This window comes from Elephantulus edwardii, unplaced genomic scaffold (genome assembly GCF_000299155.1).
Source record: "Elephantulus edwardii isolate Elephantulus edwardi_28Jun2011 unplaced genomic scaffold, EleEdw1.0 scaffold00018, whole genome shotgun sequence".
Taxonomy (NCBI): Eukaryota; Metazoa; Chordata; class Mammalia; order Macroscelidea; family Macroscelididae; genus Elephantulus; species Elephantulus edwardii.
In genome coordinates, this window is record NW_006399768.1 from 4809808 (window position 1) to 4829748 (window position 19941).

The 19941-nt window shown below is 38.0% G+C and overlaps 1 protein-coding gene across 1 annotated transcript in view; it reads left to right on the top strand.

Moving 5' to 3' along the window:
* Positions 1-19941, top strand: part of GALNT7 (UDP-N-acetyl-alpha-D-galactosamine:polypeptide N-acetylgalactosaminyltransferase 7 (GalNAc-T7)) — a 244806-nt gene that overhangs the window by 121913 nt on the left and 102952 nt on the right. The window contains exon 2 of the mRNA XM_006882211.1: positions 10198-10658. Within this exon, the coding sequence (XP_006882273.1) occupies positions 10198-10658 (461 nt within the window). The remainder of the gene's footprint in view (positions 1-10197; positions 10659-19941) is intronic.

Below are 19941 nucleotides of genomic sequence, written 5' to 3' on the forward strand. Positions count from 1 at the left end.
TAGTTTTCTTGCTGAGTCTTTAGGGTTTTCTAAGTATACTGTCATGTAAGTCAGACTTTCTGAATTCAGTTTTGCTCCACCCTTATCTGATTCTGACCTCAAATAACTTCTCAGATAACTTTTTCTTTTTTAACCTGTGAAATAGAGACAGTAATCATCACACCTAGTTTAAGAGATTAGATGATATATGCAAAGCACTTAGAACTATAGTCATCACTGTTATTATGGATGGCCAAGATAGCAAATAGGTCTGTCTTAGAGAATTTGAAATCAGAGTGTTATTTGGAAATAAAGATGGTAAAACTTATCTCTCATGCTTTGGGCATATTAATAGGAGGGGCCAGTCCTTAGAGAAGGACATCATGCTGAGAAAAGTGGAGAGGCAATGAAAGAGAGGAAGACCCTCAACAAGATGGATTGACAAGATGACTGTAGCAGTGGGGCTCAAGTATGCCAGCGATGGTGAGGACCGCAAAGGATAGGGCAGGTTTCATATCCATTGTTCATAGTATATCTATGTCAACTTAACAGCCCTGCTCTTCAAGGATGACTCATTACTGTTCACTACTACTGAATCAGAACCAACTCCTAGCTGTTCCTCCAGGAGGTTATCAGTCTGTAAATCACACATGAATAAATTGCCATCTTTCTTCCACAGGGCCACTGATAGATTTCAATTTCCAAAGAAGTGTATCCTTTGAATTAGTGGCTTCTGAACTCCTTAAAGACTAGGCCCTGACCTCCTTACTACAATAAATCCTTACTACCCAGTTGGAATCAACTCAGTTGACCCTGAAGCATTTCTTCAAAAGCTGTAAATAGCATGGGAGATTGCCTATCAGATCACCCTCCTTAACCATTTATTGTTGTTAAAGTGCCCTTGAGTTGAGTGTGATTCATACCAACCATTTGAACAGCATATCTGCACCCTGTCCTATCATCTCTGACACACTTTAGCAGACACTCCATCAATCTCTCCAAGCATGATGTCCTTATCCAAGAGTTAGCTTCCCCTAAGAACATACCCAAAATATGTGAGACAAAGCTTCACCATCCTTGCCTCTAAAAAGCATTCTGGTTGCACATTCTCCAAGACATTTTTTTTCCAGTCCATGGAATATTCAGTACTCTTCCACAACATTACAACTCAAAGGCATCAGTTTTTCTTCTGTCATCTTTATTAATTCTCCAGGTCTCAGGTGCATAGCAGGTGATTGGAAAGACTATGTTAATCAGGTACACTGTAGTCTTTAAACTGACATTATTTGCTCTTCAGAACTTTGGGGAAGTTCCTGACAGCAGACTTTTACAATACAATACTTCTCCTGATCTCCTAACTGCTGGTAGCAAGGGTGTTGATTGTAGATCCAAGTAAGATGAAATGATTAACAATTTTCATCTTTTCTCTATCTATTGTATTGTTTCATATTGGCCTAGTAGTGAAAATGTTTGTTTTCTTGATGTTGAGATACAATCCTTATTGAAGGCTCTTGTCCTTTATCTTCTGCAGTAAGCACCTCAAATCCTCATTTTAAGCAACCAAGGTTTTGTTATCTGCATTTTGCAAGTTACTGATAAATCCTCCAAAGCTGATGCCGCATGGCCTAATTTAAGACAGTGGCAGTGAGGGAAATAAAAATGTCCAGGTTCAGGAGCTATACCTCAAAACTCAAACTTGGAACCAACTCATAGCTGACCTTCTATTGAGTTTCCAAGGCTATAAGTAACAGGAAAGGAGAGATTGCTCATCTTTCTCCAAGGGTTCAAAACTGCTAAGAACGTGCCACTTTTGTATTAGCAGTGTAACTCTCTACAGATTAGATTCCCAGAGTTGCCTTTTAGGAGTCATTTGTCTGTCTCCTTCATTGCCTTTTGACTCAGAACAAACTCATACTTGACTATAAATCATGTGGGAGAATTTGAAGCAGCAGAGAAGTGTGGGAGCTAAATTAAAAAACCTCAAATTCTTGCCACTGATTCGGAATTACATTTTTTTGTTGTTGATGTTTTTGTTTAGATAACACTCACACACTCAACACATCAGTGTCATACGTGTAGCCTTTTTGTGTTTTTTTTTAAAATAAAAACATTCAATATTTTAAGCCTAATTTTGTAAGATATTTAAATTTTTGGTCAAATGGTATTAATTCTGTATTAATCTTTAAGGAACTATACAGTCATAGTGTACAGTGCACTGGCAGACCAGTTCGCCTTGTTTGTCATTACTCTCGTTCACCTTGTCTCATCCCCAGTTGCGCATAATCCATAATCCCCTTGTCTAATTATGATGAGTGGCTTTCCTTAAGCCAGTGATTCTCCAGTTGGATACATATTAAAATCACCTGGACAGCTTTTAAAAATCCAGTTGCTCAGAACAATTATATCAAAATATTTGAGGATACAGTGGCCCAGACCAATTAGATAAAAATATTTGGGAGTATAGGGTTTAAACATCAATATTTTTTAAAGCTGCAATGGTGATGCTAATGCTAGAGACACTGCTTTGTGCAAATTATGATACTCACTTATGTGATTATGGGGTTTATTAGTTAATAGTTTACAATTCAGGTTGGCAACAGGATGCAATTTCTCAGTCAGGACATCTTCTGAAGCAAGCTCACAGGAACTTTGAACTTCAGCCTCATGGCGTAGGTCGGTGTTAAAGAATTCTGCTAATTCTGGCATTCCCTCCTCTCAGCAGCCCCCTTTTTGTAGAATGCTTAGCTGAAGGCCCTCCGGCTCTGACTGTGCAGGGCAGCAATCCCGGGTCAGCTTGTTCATGGTCCCTGCTACAATCCTACCACTGTTGTTTGCAGTCTGACTAGCATAGAAATCTCTTCATTCTCCACTTCTTCTTTGCTGGTACTGAGGTTCCCATTTTCTGACAGCTGAACCTGCTCAATTTTAAATCCTTTGGAATGGCCAAACTGGCCAATCTCCTCGAGGATACACTACAACACCCTATTTTAATTTTTCCACAGAGTCATGTACCAGAAGCATGGGCCTAGGAAAGCTATTTTGAACAATAAATACACTGTACACACTGCCTCTGTAATGAGGGTAAACTAGATATAAGGTAATGGTTTGCTAGAACTACCATAACAAAGTACCACAAACTGGGCTGCTTAAATTGACAAATGTTGAGGTTTGAGTGATTTATTAATTCTTTGTTTTGATTGTTTCAGTACATCTTTGCTTGTCTGTCTTGTCTTTGATCTAGACACAGAGAGTCCAATAGTTAACACCTTAGATGGCTGTTCTCAAGCTGTTAGGATCACAGTTACTTGTCAAATTAGAATGTAGAATATTGTCTTTGTGGACTTTGTTACACCTGTTGACTTTTTTATGTCCCCCAAGACTTAAATCCCTTGAGAGAATGAGAACCGAGTCACAAATGGAGACTTGTACACCAATGTTCACAGCAGCATTATTCACTATCACAAGAACATAGAAGCAGCCCAGATGTCCAACCACAACTGAATGGACTGAGAAATTCTGGTACATTCGCATGATGAAATACTATGCAGCATGTAGAAGCAATGATTTTGTAAATCACTACCTAACTTGGGAGGGACTAGAAAGCATTATGTTAAATAAACTAGGTCAATCCTATAAGGACAAATACTGTATAAGACCATTATTGTAGAAATAGATAACTAGTAAAACATGTATATAGATCTAAGGGGGGGAGTGTGGGAGCAGAGGGGTGAAGATGTTGGGGTAGTTAATCATAGAGCCACACAATTTGATGGGTGGAGGGAGAGGTGGTTAAAGGAAATGAGAAAGATCTAGTGTGAAAGACAATGTATACAAACTTTGTAAGTAAACCAGAATAAAATAAAAATTTTATTTTAAAAAAAAGACTAAAAATTCCCAAGATCCCACAACCAAAACTTACTCCCTTAGGGTGTTTTGTTGTGATAAAGAAGATTACAAAGCATTGCCTCGTGTTGGCTCTACTGTATACTTGAATCTACTTACAGCATATACTAATATGAATATAGCAATATCATCTGACAGATTTACATATGTATTTCTTTCCACCTACTCATATGTTCATCTCACCTATCTGCCTATGTATACACTATTGACTGTGGTTTTGTGCACCTCTCTGTGTCGTACCTTCCTTCATAGTGTTATGCTGATTATCTTTTTAATATATATTTCTTTCACTCTCACCTCTCTAAATAAGCATCTTAATAATTGTGTATTAGTTTTATCTTCCTTCTCCTTCCCTTGCTATTCCTAGTAACTACCCAAATTCCATAACCCTGACACCAAAAGAACTATAAATGGTGCCCAGCAACCACCCTGACTATTCTCAAATGGATCACAGTAGAAACTTATGGATGGATTACAGAGAAATGTGGAATGAAACTAAAAAATGTAGAAAGGTCAAGCTTACTGGCCTCATAGAGACTGACTCAAACCCTGAGACTGTGATCGTTAGTCACCTTTAAACATGAAACAACACTCACCTATGGCCCACCTTTCAGCCAAACCATAGCCAGGCCTGTAATAGGGAGGTACTTACTCTTTAGAATAGCCAACCATAAGGGGTGAAAAGAGGAGTATTTGCCTGAAGAGAAAATCCTGAAAGCAGGAAAGGGGTAGGATAGGGAGATTAATGGAGATGTGAAGTATAGAGAAGAAATGGGAAAAGAGTGATTACGTTATGGGTACTGTAACTACTGTTATGAAACAAAAGCTATATGAATGATTGAATGAAAATCCAATATGTTTGTAAACTTTCACTTAAGGCACATTAAAATAAGTAAATAAATAAAGAAATAGCAGATTCTTTATCCTCATAGTTACAGAGACCCAAAGTCTGAATTCCGACAGCTAAGGTTGTCAACAGGGCTACTTGCTATCTTAGTTCCCAAATGTTCTTGTAACAACAACAAAAAAAAGTGGGTGACTTTAAAGAACAGAAATTTATTTACTCATTCACAACTCTGGAAACCCGTAGTCAAAATCAGAGCATTGACTCAAGGGGAGACCTCTCCTTGTTGGTATTCCTGGGTGGGGACTTTATAGATGGTTTCTCTTCTCTTGTATGTGTCTTTCTCTGTATCTACACTCACCTTTATATAAGACAACTTTCAGAAGTTATTACTGGGTCCATTGTTGTTACTATTTGTTGTTGGTAGTTTGTTCCACTTCATGGTGACTGTATATGTAACAGAGTGAAATATTGCTCAGTTCTGTACCAGTTTATATCTATAAACTTTTTGACTGATTCTTGGAAGAACATAGGCAGGCCTGTCTTTCCAATCTGTTTCACTCTGGATGTTCTTCTGTTGAAACCTATCCACCATAGGTGACATTGCTGGCATTTTAGATACTGGTGCTATAGTTTCCCTAATCATAATAACACACAAGTACCATACTAGCAAAAATGAACTGAAAGGTTATGTTATGTTATGTTATGTTATGTTATGTTATGTTATGTTATGTTATGTTATGTTTAGGATCTACACTAGAGAGTCCTGGTGGCCTGTGGGGTAAGGAGTTGTGATGCCATTCCACTGGTACAATCCAGTCCACCAGCTGCTCCACTGAAGGATGAGCAATCTCCTCTCCTACAATTTGCAGCCTCTGAAAACCTGCTAGAGGGTCAGCTGTGAGTCAGTTCCTACTTGACCACATGCACTTCACAACTTGTTAAGAAATCTCTTGGTCTAGTCAATAAGGAGTTGTGCTGCTAACCCAAAAGTAATGCCTCTCCAGTGGCTGTGTGAGAGAATGATGGGAAGTTTCCTCCTGTATGATTTACAGCCTCCAAAGATTCACTAGAAGGTTAGCTATGAATGGGTTCCAACTTGATGGCAATGGGGTTTTCTACTTTTATATGACCTTGTTAACAGAGGAAAAACCTCTATTCCCAAAAAGGGTCTTACTCACACACATGGGTCTTATGGTTTCAATATTTTGAGAGGAGAAGAAGGATTCAAAGAGGGACACAGTTCAATCCATAAGTCTCTGAAGGCTCAAGTGGAATGTCTTTGTTATGTGTTTCTCTGTTCTGCTTCTCTTTCTCTTGCAAGGACACCAATCATATTGTGTCTTATCCTTCTCCTTCATGACAGTGTCTCCAGGACACATTCCAGGGACCAGATCTTAGAAATTGAACATATCTGGGAATAGGGATACACACATTCAATCCAGTAGGCATTAAATATGATTTAAAAGGTGACATGGTTGTAATGATTAAGGTTTATTTTATTAGTCAGAACTCAACTGACCTCTCACTGAGTAAAAAAAAATTACAAAGTTTGGACCACTGAGTGCACATCTCCACCATATTCCTCTGTCACTCAAAACACAGTGACAGTTTGCCAGAGGGCCACATTATACCACGACTGACACCATATTGCTATATCATTGACAGAAAGTTAGATTTATCATATAGTGAATGACTGGGAAAACCACACACTGTATAACACGACCAGGGTTGTTGGGTTGTTGGTTTTGGGTTTTTTTTAACAAACAGAATTTTATTATCTTGTGATGTGTTATTATTATTAAGTGTCATCAAGTCAACTGAAATTAATAACAACTCTAGAATAACAGATATGAATATCTATACTGCAGCATCCTCAAAATCTCTGAAATGTTCAAGCCCATTATGACAGTTACTGTGTTAATCCAACTTGTTGAGGATCTTTCACTCGTTTTTTGACCCTCCGTTCTTCCCAGGATGATGTCTTTCTCCAAGGATTGTCCTCACTTGACAACATACTTGAAGTATCTGAAATGACATTTTTGTCATCTTTGCCTCTAAGGAGCACTCTGATTGTACATCCTCTGAGACAGACTTGGTTGCTCTTTTTGGCAGTTCACAAAATGTTCCTTACTCTTCCCCAATACCACAATTCAAAGGTATAGATTCTTCTTAAGTCATCTTTATATTCACTATTCAAGTATCAGATGCATAGAAGTATTTGCAAAGACTATTGCTTGGATGGATGGATGTTGGTTGAAAGCAGAGTGTACCAGAGGAATGTCTGTCTGTCTTTCATTGACTATGCAAAGGCATTTGACTTTGTGGATCACAACAAACTGTGGCTAACTCTAAAAAAGAATGGGAATCCTAGAACAGTTGATTGTACTTGTGCAAAGCCTATATGTGGACCAGAAGGCAGTTGTTAAATACTGCATCGTGCAAAATTGGGAAGGGTGTGCATCAAGGATATATCCTATATTTATATCTTTTCAATCTATATGCAGAACAGATTATCTGGGAGGTTGGGCTCTATGAGGAGAAATGTGGCATCAGGATTGGAGTTAAACTCATCAACAATCTGCGTTATGCAGATAACACAACCCTACTTGCTCAAACTGAGGAGGACCTGAACCTCTTGCTGCAGAAGGTCAAGGACTGCAGCCTTAAAGATGGATTGAAGCTCAATATCAAGAAAACAAAAAATAGTAGGCTGATTAGCAGCATCATAATAGATGGTGAAGGATTGAGATTGTTGATAACTTCCATTTGCTTGGCTCTACAGTCAATACTCTTGGTACCAGGAGCCAGGAAATTAAAAGATGAATTGCATTGAGAAAGTCTGCTCTCAGAGACCTCTCCAAAGCACTGAAGAGCAACTATGTCAGTCTAGAGACTATGATGAACCTGATATAGGCCATAGTCTTCACAATTACTTGCTATGTGTCTGTCAGAAAGTTGGATAAAGACCAGGGATAACAGAAGGAGAGTTAATGCCTTTGAGCTGTGGTGCTGGAGAAGCGTATTGAATATACCATGGATTGCTAGGAGAACAAACAAATTCATCCTGCAGAGGGTGAAGCCAGATTGCTCTTTGGAGGCAAGGATTCTGAAGCTTCATCTGACATGCTTTGGACATGTTGCAAGGCAGAATCAGTCCTTAGAGAGGGACATCATGCTTGTGAGGGTGGAAGAACAGTGCAGGAGAGGAAGACCCTCTATGAAATGAATTGCTTCAGTCACTTGTATAATGGGGATAGGTGTGTCAGAGACAATAAGATTGGCACAGGTTAGAGCAGGGTTTAGGGATGTTGTTCATAGGGTAGCTATGAGTCGCAGGCGACTTCACGGCACTTAAGAACAACAACAATAGCTTGAATCAGGCACACTTTTTTAAACTGATGTCCTTGCTCTTGAACACTTTAGAGAGGTTCTTGACAGCAGATTTTCCCAGTGCGATACATCTTTTGGTTTCTTGACTGGTGCTACCATAGATGTTGACTGTGGATCTAAGCAGGATAAAATCATTGACAACTTCTGTCTTTTCTCTATCATAATGTTGCCTCTTGATTCAGTGGTTAGGATTTTAGTTTTGCTTTGTTTTGTTTTAAATTCTTTTTACTAGTTTTTCTATCCTGTTTTTTAAAAATAGATTCATTTTTTGTTTTTATAATTGTGATTTTTAATGAACAATTACAGAAAAACTGGCTTTTCATTCATTACTGCACATTTTCCTCCAGACCCCCCCCCAGTTCACGTTTTAATTGGGGGGTGGGGGGAGAACATTCCTTGCTGCATCCTCCCAGTCCACTTTGCAATGCACTTTTTATTCTAGACTATCATCACACAAGTAATGTCTAATCATTTATCTTTTTATTTTCAAAGTTGTTACTGGAGCTGTATTTTTTTTTATAATTATTTCTTTAAAATTTTCTTTTATATTGGTTTGCTTATAAGGTTGGTATACATTGTATTTCACACTATCCTGCATTCTCATTGTGTTTCATGCAATTATTCCTATTCATTATGTTTTGTTTTTAATATAAACTTTTTGTTTTACACTAGTTTATTTACAAAGTTCATTTACATTGTTTTTCACACTGGATCTTTCCCATTTTTTTAACCTACCCCTTCTTCCACCCATCAAATTTTGTGACCCTATGATTATCTCCTCTACCTATCCTTACCCCTGTTCTCCCCTTTCCCCCCCTTAGATATTCATACACGTTTTACTAGTTATCTATTTCTACAATAATGATCTTATACAGTGTTTGTCCTTATGGGACTGACTGATGATTTACAAAATCATTGTTCCTGCGTACTACATAATATTCCACTGTATGAATGTACCACAATTTCTCAATCCATTCCACTGGACATTTGGACTGTTTCCATGTTCTTGCGATGGTGAATCATGCTGCTGTGAACATTACTGTACAAGTCTCCATTTGGGCCTCAGTTCTCATTTTCTTGAGCTATATTCCAAGCAGTGGAATAGCTGAGTAATACGGAATTTGTGTGTTCAACTTTCTGAGGAAATGCCAGACTGCTTTCCAGAGTGATTATACCATTTTACAATTCCACCTACAGTGTGTAAAAGTTCCTATCTCTCCACATCCTCTGCAACATTTTTAAAATTAAATTTTTAGTTTATACTGGTTTATTTACAAAGTTTGTATATATTGCTTTTTTACACTGGATCATTCCCATTTTCTTTACCCACACCTCCCTCCACCCATCAAATTATGTTACCCTATGTTTAACACAGCACCACCACTACCCAACTCCACCCCGTCCACCCATCCTTACTCCTCCACTCCTACCCTCTCCACTTCTTGGACCCTCCTACACATTCTGCAGTAATTTCCTTTTAAAGATTTCTTTCCTTAATCTATTGCAGTACAGTGTTCATTATTTATCCCCTCTTTTCTCAGTTTTCTCCCAACCTCTATGTCAATCCTGTTTTATAACAATGCAGTATTTATCATTTGTGATTGAGATAGTTCACTCAGCATAATGCCCTCCAGGGTCACCCATATTGTGTACTATTTTCTTTGTTCTTTATTTTTCAGTGCTGCGTAGTATTCCATCGTGTGAATATACCAGTTTTTCTATTTATTCATTTGTTGATATGACCTGTTTTTTGTGTCTCTTTTAATCAAAGATCCTAGGCCCTCTGTGTTCAAACCCACAATAATTTGCTTCACTAACAAATCTTTTTTAGAGAGTTAGGTTTACACTGGGAAAAACTAAAATACAGATCCTTTGATTTAATTTTGTTATGGTAAAGTGAGAAAATTGCCTGGTTTGGGGTATTTTTAATTGAAGTTCTGGTTAATGGCCTGGTTCTATTTCATATTTTAAAGTTTTTGTTTTGGTTTTTTTACATAAATTAGTAGCATAAACTCTTGCTGTTTATGGTTTGCTTTTATGTACTTACTGTATATCCCCTCCCCCTCCCTTTTACATAGGAAGACAGAGATGTCAATAACCCCCTGCCTAACCGAGGAGGCAATGGATTAGCTCCCGGGGATGACAGATTCAAACCTGTGGTACCCTGGCCTCATGTTGAAGGAGTAGAAGTGGACTTAGAGTCTATTAGAAGAAAAAACAAGGCCAAAAATGAACAAGAACACCGTGTTGGAGGAGATTCTCAGAAAGACATAATGCAGAAGCAGTATCTCACATTTAAGCCTCAGACATTCACCTACCATGATCCTGTGCTACGCCCAGGGAGCCTCGGTAACTTTGAACCCAAAGAACCTGAGCCTCATGGAGTGATTGGTGGCCCTGGAGAGAATGCCAAACCATTGGTTTTGGGACCAGAATTCAAAACTGCTGTTCAAGCCAGCATTAAAGAGTTTGGATTTAACATGGTGGCAAGTGACATGATCTCACTGGACCGCAGCGTCAATGACTTGCGACAGGAAGAGTAAGCACACATCCTCTTCTTTCTAAAATTGGGGTGACTATTGTTTTGAGACATATAAATATACAGAGAGAGAGAGAGATTGCACATTATTAGAATGGAGTACATGTTTATCCCTTTATTTCAAGGGAATAAGAAAATAAGGTCAGCCAAGAAGTCAGATGGAGAAGGTTCTTCCTTTCATGCCATCATAGTAAAAGGCATGAGACACCTCCATGCTTCTGCCAGTGCTCCTCTAAATATGGTCCCAGATTGGACCAGTCCACAATGAGAAAATGAGCTTGAACCAGAATATGAATCAGCAGCACTATTAAACACTTTGTTTAGTCCAGCTGACAACTATTTACTAGCAAAGCTTTCTTGATGTGTTGATTTTCATCCTGGAGCAAGTTCTAGGTCTTGTAGTGGAACAATAACAAATTGCAGCACTCTTCTAGAAGTCTGTTATTCGTTAACTGGGTATTTGTGTTTTCTGTATTTTCCTCAATATGAAGATGATATAAAATTAAATTATTGAACACATACAAAAGGAGCACTCTACCAGATTAAATTGAGACTAAACCTTCTTTTTAAAATGAAAGATTTCCAGTTTTTGATAGATGATTACTGAGTGAGCTCAAAGCTTTTCTCATTCTGTTTATTTAATAACTGATTTTGGTGCCATGGGATCTAAAGAGTCTTCATTAATCTGGATGCAAATTTAGTTCACTGTACTGAAAAACTCTAAATATATTGCTGATGATGTATTGTTAGCACAATCCTCATTTTAAAAAGTGGCATAGTGCACGCCCACAATAGTATGCTTTCTGACCAGTAAGTAAAATTCTGTGCCTAATGTAAGGTCGTTTATATATTCATTATTACAGATAAGGGATTAATGAAATATGCAAAGAAAGTAAGAGAAAGTAAGAGTGGAAATAATAGAACCACTGGGGTGAGAGAAATGATCCCTAGATGCACGGAGAAGAGATACAATGTCTCAAAGGGCTACAAAAAAGAGTCTTGGTAAAATTTATTCTTAATCAGAGCAGAAATATGGATAGTCATAAAGTTGTCAAATTTAACAACTAAAATACAGGACTCCTAGGTAAATTTTAAATTTAAATTCATTGAAAGAAACATTAATATGTACAGATATGTTAAATATGCTGCAAATGTTACATGGGATATAGTAGCAAACAAAAATCTATTTGTCATTTCTCTAGAATTCAGATTTAATTGAATGTCCAATATTTTAAATGACAAAGGGATTGAGGGTGGTTATTGTAGTTAGAACTGCCATGTGTATACCTTTTGGAATTTGTAGCACAATCCTCAGTGTTTCACCAGGCATGTGTACTAGGGATATTATTACAATCATTTCAAATATATTTCAACAGGAAGAGTAAGCACACATCTTCTTCTTTCTATAATCGGGGCAATTATTGTTTTGATAGCTATTTATATTCATTGAACATTATTAGAACAGAGAACATATTTATGACCTTAAGGGAATAAAAGCATTAGTTAAGCCAACAAGTCAGAAGGTAAAGAGTCCTGCTTTCATACCATCATAGTAAGGGCATGGCCAACTTCCAACACCAACAACAAAATGTTGCTGTCAAATCAATTCCTATTTATAGTGACCCTTTAAGTACAGAATAGAGCTGCCCCATAGCATTTCATGTTGCCTAGTGTTACAGAAGTTGCACTGCCAACCCAAATGAATGCAGTTCAAATCCACCAGCTGCGCCATGGGAAACAGGTGGGTATTCTCCTCGCATTTGAGTAACTACCTCCAAAAGCATGCTGGAGTCAGCTGTGGGTTGGTTCTAACTTGATGGTACACAACAACAATCTTTACATCAGGAAGCTCTGTGGCTTAGTGGTAAGGAATTGTGCTACCAACTCAAAGACACACGATTCAAATTCACCAGCTACTCCATAGGAGAATGATAGGCAGTCTCCCGTAGTGTGATTTAGTGTTTCTGAAATCCTACTAGAGGGTCAGTTATGGGTCAGTTCCAGTTCAGTGGTACGCAACAAGAAGAAGAACAGATTTTTAAAAAAATAATTTTAATGAGCTTTACAGAGATTTTGGATTTCCATTCATTCATTGCTGCACGTCTCTCCCCACCCAGCCCTCCCCCACAGAAGAACAGATATTTACAGAAGCAGATGATCACATCTTTTCTCTCTGGAGCAGCTGGTAGATTTGAACTGTCAATGTTCTGGCTGATGGTTGAATGCCTTACCCGTTGTGCTCCCAGGATTTTTAAATATAGCATTCAATAATGCTGCTGATTACTTATAAAAAGCACTTTGAGAAGTTATCAGTGACATTCTCTCCTCACTGTAATGAGAGAGTAAGGAGAGGAGAGAGGAGGGGAAGGAGAGGAGAGGGGAGGGGAGAGGAGATGGGGGAGGGGAGGGGAGAAGAGTCTGTTTATGAACTTCTTACTCCATGCCAGGACTCAGTATTACTAAATTATCTTAGGTAATTCTCACAACTAAATTTAGAATTATTACCTTTTTATGTGAAGTCTGGAGCTCAAGAGTTGGAACTTACTTATGTCTCCACAGCTAAATGTAAAGCCAGTTTAACTCGAGGTGGTTTGGCTTTTCACCAGACCCAACTCAAGGCATGCCTCTTCTTGGGAAATGAGTGTGCTTGAACTATTTCTAAAAATTTGTCACATAAAGTTCCAATGCCAATATAGCTAGCTTTTTAACATAGGAAATGGACTAAAGACTATAATAAGATAATCCAAGACTCAGAGTGCAAGATACAGAGCAGTGCACACACAGGTTTTAGAGTCCTTCTTTGTGCTTCCCTCTCCTTTACCCCTCACATCCAGTGTATCTCATGCCCGTCCTGTTTCTCCTACTACAGTATATCTCATATTGGGCCATTTCTTTGATCCACACTGCCCCCCAGAGTCCAAGTGGTCACTTTCATCTCTCAAAATTCTGCAAGAGCCCCCTTACTGATCTCTCCATTTCTCACTTTCTTGTTCACACACGTTAGTGTCATCTTGGAAAAATATTAATATGTTGTTGTTGTTATGTGCCGTCGAGTCGTTTGCGACTCATAGCGACCCTATGTACAACAGACCTAAACCCAGCTCTATCCTGTGCCAATCGCACTGTCTCTGACACTCCCATCCCAATTATCCCAGTCACTGAATCAATCCATCTCATAGAGGGCCTTCCTCTCCTGTGCTGTCCCTCCACCCTCCCAAGCATGATGTCCTTCTCCAAGGATCGGTCTCTCCTCACAACATGTCCAAAGTATGTTAGACGAAGCCTTAATATTAATATAGCCCATATAAAACCATTATGTGCCTTCACTGTCCCACTTAAAACAAAACTTTAACTGCTAACTTGCAGGGTCCTCCAGATTCTCCTTTGCTCCTCTTGTTCCTCTTGTCCCTTGTACACAATGCTATGTTATTCCCTTCCTCCTTCTGTGAATTACTCTCCCTACTTATGACTGACTCCTCATTGTTTGTCTTAGTTGGTCCTTTCTGAGCATTCTTGGTCATTTAGTAATACCTTGCTTAATTCTCTATTATGTGTCCTGGTCATTTCATTCATAACATTTTTTTTATCTATAAAATTAAAGAGGGAGCCTGGGCACCTTGTCATTAGAAGTTGCCCTGGTAACCCAAAGGTTTGCGGTTCAAATCCACCATGGTTCTATAGGAGAAAATGGCCAATCTTTTCTCATTCAATTTATAGGCTCTGAAACCACTGAAGGGTCAGATATAAATCAGTTCCAACTTGACGGCACGAAATAACTACATGTAATCGAATATTGTTTTACTTAGTTGTAACTAAATATTGTTTTTATATTTAATTAAATGTAATTGTTTTACTTAGTTGGTTATTGGTTATCTTTTTCACCAGATGATACGCTCCAGAAAGCAAAGACTTCTACCAAGTACTCACAGTTTGGTGCCTAGGAGCCCAGGAATACCTGCTCAGTCATGATAGACTGAGTAAATAGTTTTCCAGAATTCAGACTCTGTCTTCCTTACCAGATATACAATTGTAGGCCAGTTACTTAACCTCTCTCACCTTCAGTTACTTATCCTTAATATGAGTCTAATAATACCTTTATCTCAGGATTGGCATTAGAATTAAATGACATAATAGACTAAAAGTGTTTTTCATGGTCCTAGTGGTTAGAAAGTTGAGCATTAATGACATTTTATTGCTGTGGTGGTTCATCAGATCTCATATCTCTTGCTGAAATGTGAATGTTCTCAGTTACTATTTAACTCTGATATTTCCAGTTACTTTCTGGAAAATGTAAATGTCACACCAGCCTTATCTACAGAATCTTATTTCTTATCCATTCCTTCTATGATAGCCAAGCTATCATTTCCCCTTTCCAAATTGTGAGCCCTGTCCTTTACTCATTGTCACCCAGTCAGAACTGACTCATAGCTGAAACCTCCAGCAAGTTTTTCAGAGGCTATAAACCCCATAGGAGGACTTTGCCGTCTTTCTTTCTCCAAACAACTGGTAAATTTGAACCACCTGCCTTTGAATTAGCACAATTCCTTATCAACTGGGCCACCAGAACTGCCTTTGAAAAGTGTAAGCACACTGCCATCTCTTTGTTTTGCATCTTTCCTCTGAGTCCTTGCTCACTGGCATTCTTTCCTTGTCCTGCACTTCCCACTTCCTCAGTCTTTGTCTTTCACCCCTCACTCCCCTCCCTACCATTCCCTCACTTTACCTCCCTTTTCTCTCCCTTTCTTTGCTCTTCTTGTTTTGCATAAGCTAGTCTTTTTTCATGTTCTTTTCTTCTGAAATGCTGCAACAGTATTTAGAAAAAGGATATTATTTCTCTCTCTGTATCATCCTTTAAGTATTGTGTTTCCCATCAAGTAAAAATTCCTAAAACTATCTTATCAAATGCTATTAAGTCTTTCTTTGAAATCGTATGCTAATGAGAAGGCTTCTTTAAAAAATATGCAAATGTCGCAATGTTCAGGAACTTTTTTAAAAGCTAGGCTATTTCTCTCTGCTTCTTTAAAACTAAGATAGAGTCCCTTTGGACATTTGAGTGTATAGTGAAGCCTGTTGTAGTTTAATAAATTGTGACCTGTAGAGACCCTATAGGAAAGAGAATGGCCCCATATGAATTCCAAGGCTCTGGATCCTTATAGACACAGACTGCTGCGTCTTTCTTTCACAGAGAGGCTGATTGATGGGTTCGAACTGTAGATGTTTTGGTTATCTGCTGAGTGCTTAATCACTGAACTTCCAGAGTTCTTTAAAAGTAGAGTATAACAAATAATTTTTTATAATTACTCATATATTAGAATGTCAATCTTATGAATTTTCTCTTTTAAAAAACAACAATAAATAATAAAGCATCACCTAAAAACTGTTACATGATCTAATATGCATGTTGGCATTCTTCTCATTTTATTGAAAAACATACTACATATCCATATCACATACCCTCACACATTTACATGCCTCGTGCTGAGTATCCTGCAGGGCCCGTTAGCAGCTCGCTGGGTGTTACTAGCTATTTGCAGTTGTGGAATACAGGTCTTAAAAGTTTTGTTCTCCTGCCTCTGTCAGTCAGATAAATGACCCATCTGCAAAGCTTGGAAGCTCTGGACTATTTGTCTAGCTGTGACATTTGACACTGTAGTTGACTTATCAGTTTGTGTGCCTGTTAGGTAGAGTATCTCAGCTCAGTCTTCTCTACTGTAGAAGTAGAATAGAGCTGTCCAGCTGCCAGATGACTCATACTGTGTATACTGTAGCTTTGGATTCCATTCACTAAGTAATTTACTGGCTGTTGATTGCTTATTAAAATGGTGAGTAACAGTGTTTTGAGTGAGCTGGATGCCTACTTCTTTCTATAGATACTTGAGCCAAGAATGTCTGCACCTTCCTTACTTTCTATAAAACAAAATTTTAAAAGGCATATTATTTTCTTTGTTTTATAGCTCTACATATATTGATTACCACCAGTGTCCAAGGCACTGTGCTAAGTACTCTTGGGGATGGAAAAATGAGAATAGGGGCCTCTGCCTTCAAGGCCCTTACCATCTGTCCAATCTGGAAGGAAAGAACCATAGTCTAAACCAGAACTTAAGAACCATACAAAAGTTGGGAGAAATATGATATGGTTCAGAGGCATGAGAGACCATATCAAATTACTGGTAATTCAGAAAGGCTTTGTGGAGGAGATGCTAGGAATGGACCCTAATGGATACGTTTTCCTAGGAAAATTATTTTGGAGTAGAAGAAATGAGGATAAGTATTGACTAGGAGTAAAGCAAATAGTATTGTTTACATGGAACTGGAAATGTGTATAGAGACAAAGTTAATAGGGTCATGCTTGAAATCCTTCACTGCTATTACTAAATTCTGAACTAAAGTTAAGGAACTTGGATGGTACATTGGTGCTTGGCTGCATACTGAAAGCTCAGTGGTTTGAACCTATTAGTCCACTACTCACAAAAACTATGTGATAGTTTGTTTCAGTAATGAAACTCTATGGATCAGGTGTGTCTTTAGGGTAACTATGCACTGGAGTCATCTTGATGGTTTATATTGACTTAGGTAGTCAGGAAAGAATCACCCAAGGTTTTTAAAAATAGTTTTAGGGATGTTGGCCTTTTAGACGTGTTGTTCTGGTAGCTTAGTGGTAAGTAACTGTGCTGCAGTTCTTAAGGTAGTTCGAGTCTACCAGATGCTCCAGGGGAGCATGATGGAGAATCACCTCCCATATAATTAACTGCCTCTGAAAACCCACTGGGGTGTCAGCACACAACAACAATAACAATAACAGATATGTTGCTTAGAGAGGCTATTCTTTGAAAGGGGACATCATTCTTGGAAAGGTGGAAAGTCAGCAAAAGAGAGGAGGACCTACAATAAGATGGATTGATGACTGCAGCAATAGTTGCAAGTGTGCCAGGGCTGTTAAGGATAGCACATGATAGGACAGGGTTCATATCTGTTGTTCACAGGGTTGCTTTAAGTCATTCTCAGCTCTATAACACTTAACAGGAAGAGCAATCTAGATTGGGTTAAGGTATGGAGACTTGTTATAATAGTAGTTTCAGTTATTACTGTTGTTGTTTTTGTTAACAAGCATCCAGTTGAGTAGATCCCCAATTCATGGCATTCATTCCTGCACCCAGTGCAACAAAACATCATTTCAGGCCACTGTGCTCCATAGGGCTTTCATTAATAGATCACCAGGCCTTTCTTCTTAGTCTTGTTTAGTCTGGAATCACCACATTGGCCAGGAACTGAACTGGATCTCTCACATGGAAGTTTAGAATTCTACCACTAAACCTTTTACTCAGAAGTTACAGTTTCAAAAAAGAGAGTTTAAAGTAAGAGAACAGGAACATAACAGTCAGTAGACCTTGATAACTGATTGAGTGGAAGAAGTAATCAAAGATACTTCCAAAGCTTTGAAATTCAGTAACACAAAGAATTAAGCCTCTAGCAGAAATGAGAAATAGGTTGGTTATGATAAGAACAAGCCCACTCTGCTCAAAACTCATAGACCTAAATAAACCAGCTTGCTCCTGGCATTCTGTGAGTTCAGGCAAAGCCAGTTTGGTGAAGAAGCCTATTTGTGAAGAAAGCTGGAAAGTTCTATTTGCAAATATGCCATATTTTCTTCTTGTAAAGTTCAGAATTTTATTTTTTTTTACTGTGAGCTGTTGATGGAAACAAGTGAAAAGTATTCTTGTCCTTTCTCTGCCTGAGAAAGTAGACAAGACAATCTTAAATACATAACGCTAGCTATTTTATTTCAAACAAAAGAATTACATATTTTGATTTGTTGAACAAATTCATCTGCTTTCAATATTTAACCTTTCCTCCCACCCACACACCTCTTGAACTTCTGTTTTGTTGAAAGCTATCTTAGTTGCATTTACAAAGTGAAATAATAGACATAAAAGTGCTTTGGAAATTCTAAGAGCTATACAAATGTTAATATAATTAATTGTTAATAACTTCCGTAAGCTTATTTAAAGGAAATAAAGACTTATAAAAAAAAGATGTATTTGTACTCATGTGTCACATCATACATTAGATCTTTCTCTTTTTAGTTCTCATGGCTTAGTAGGTAAGGAGTTATGTTGCCAACACAAAGGCAGGCATTTTGAATCCACCTGGTGCTCTGAGGAAGAAAGTTGAACAATCTCTTGTGTGATATACAGCTACTGAAAACCAAGCGGAGGGTCAGTTATGATTCAGTGACAGTTAGCTGAGTCCTTTTATTAATTTATTTTTTACTCACTCTCAATCTTAGTGGCATAATGACATAATGTTTAAGAATTCACTGCTAACCAAAAAATTTGTGGTTCAAAGCCACCAGCTTCCTGGATAGGAGGAAGATGTGAAAATCTGCTTCAGTAAAGATACATGGCTTTGGAAATATGATGGGCCAATTCTGTTCTGTCTTGTAGAGTGGGTATGAAATGGAATCACCTTGCTACCAATGAGTTTGGTTTTAATAATTTTATGTATGATGAATTGTGATTGTGAGTTCTTTTCTCTGTGTTAAGGGTGTCTTTATTAAAAGTTGTTTAGAATATATAAAAATATTATTAAATTTGTTTCTACACATGGTATCTCATAAGTTTCAGTTAGAGCTAACTAAAGCCCTAAGGAGCTGCTAATAATAGCTGTATCATGTATACATGCATATATATGTGAATCATGTGCATGTATTATGTATTTCAGTATTTGTGCATTCTTTTATTCTTGGGATATGTGATGCTTGCAAATGATCCCATCCAGGCTGCACCAATGAGTAGTTGTTCCTTATCATCTGCTTTAAGATAATCAGTTCCTCACATGCACAAAAGTGGAAGCCTCTGACAATAGACAGGCCAGACTGCAATGTGGATGAAGAAAAATCCTTTTTCTTACTGGGTTGGCATAACAACTTTGAGCAGTTAACCAGTTGTACTTTTAGATACAGCCAAACCATTTGACATAGCTTGTTTACTATAATATGTGTTTCATTAATACAGATTAACTCATGTGTGTTTTATATATAGGGAAATGTACCAGTTCAACTCGGGAGTCCTGCTAGTGCATAGATTTTCCTCAGCGTTAATATTTGCAAGCTGTTGGGGCAAGATTACTCACAGTGAAAGAGACAGCCATAACTGTGTATGAGAGATGTTGAGAGAGGGAGAAAAGCTGACAGTTCAGCAGATAGTCTTTTCTTTAGTGCAAGAAGTGGTTTCAAGACCCAATACTCTCTCCATTTTGTTAAGCTGTGTAAGAAAGCTGGAAG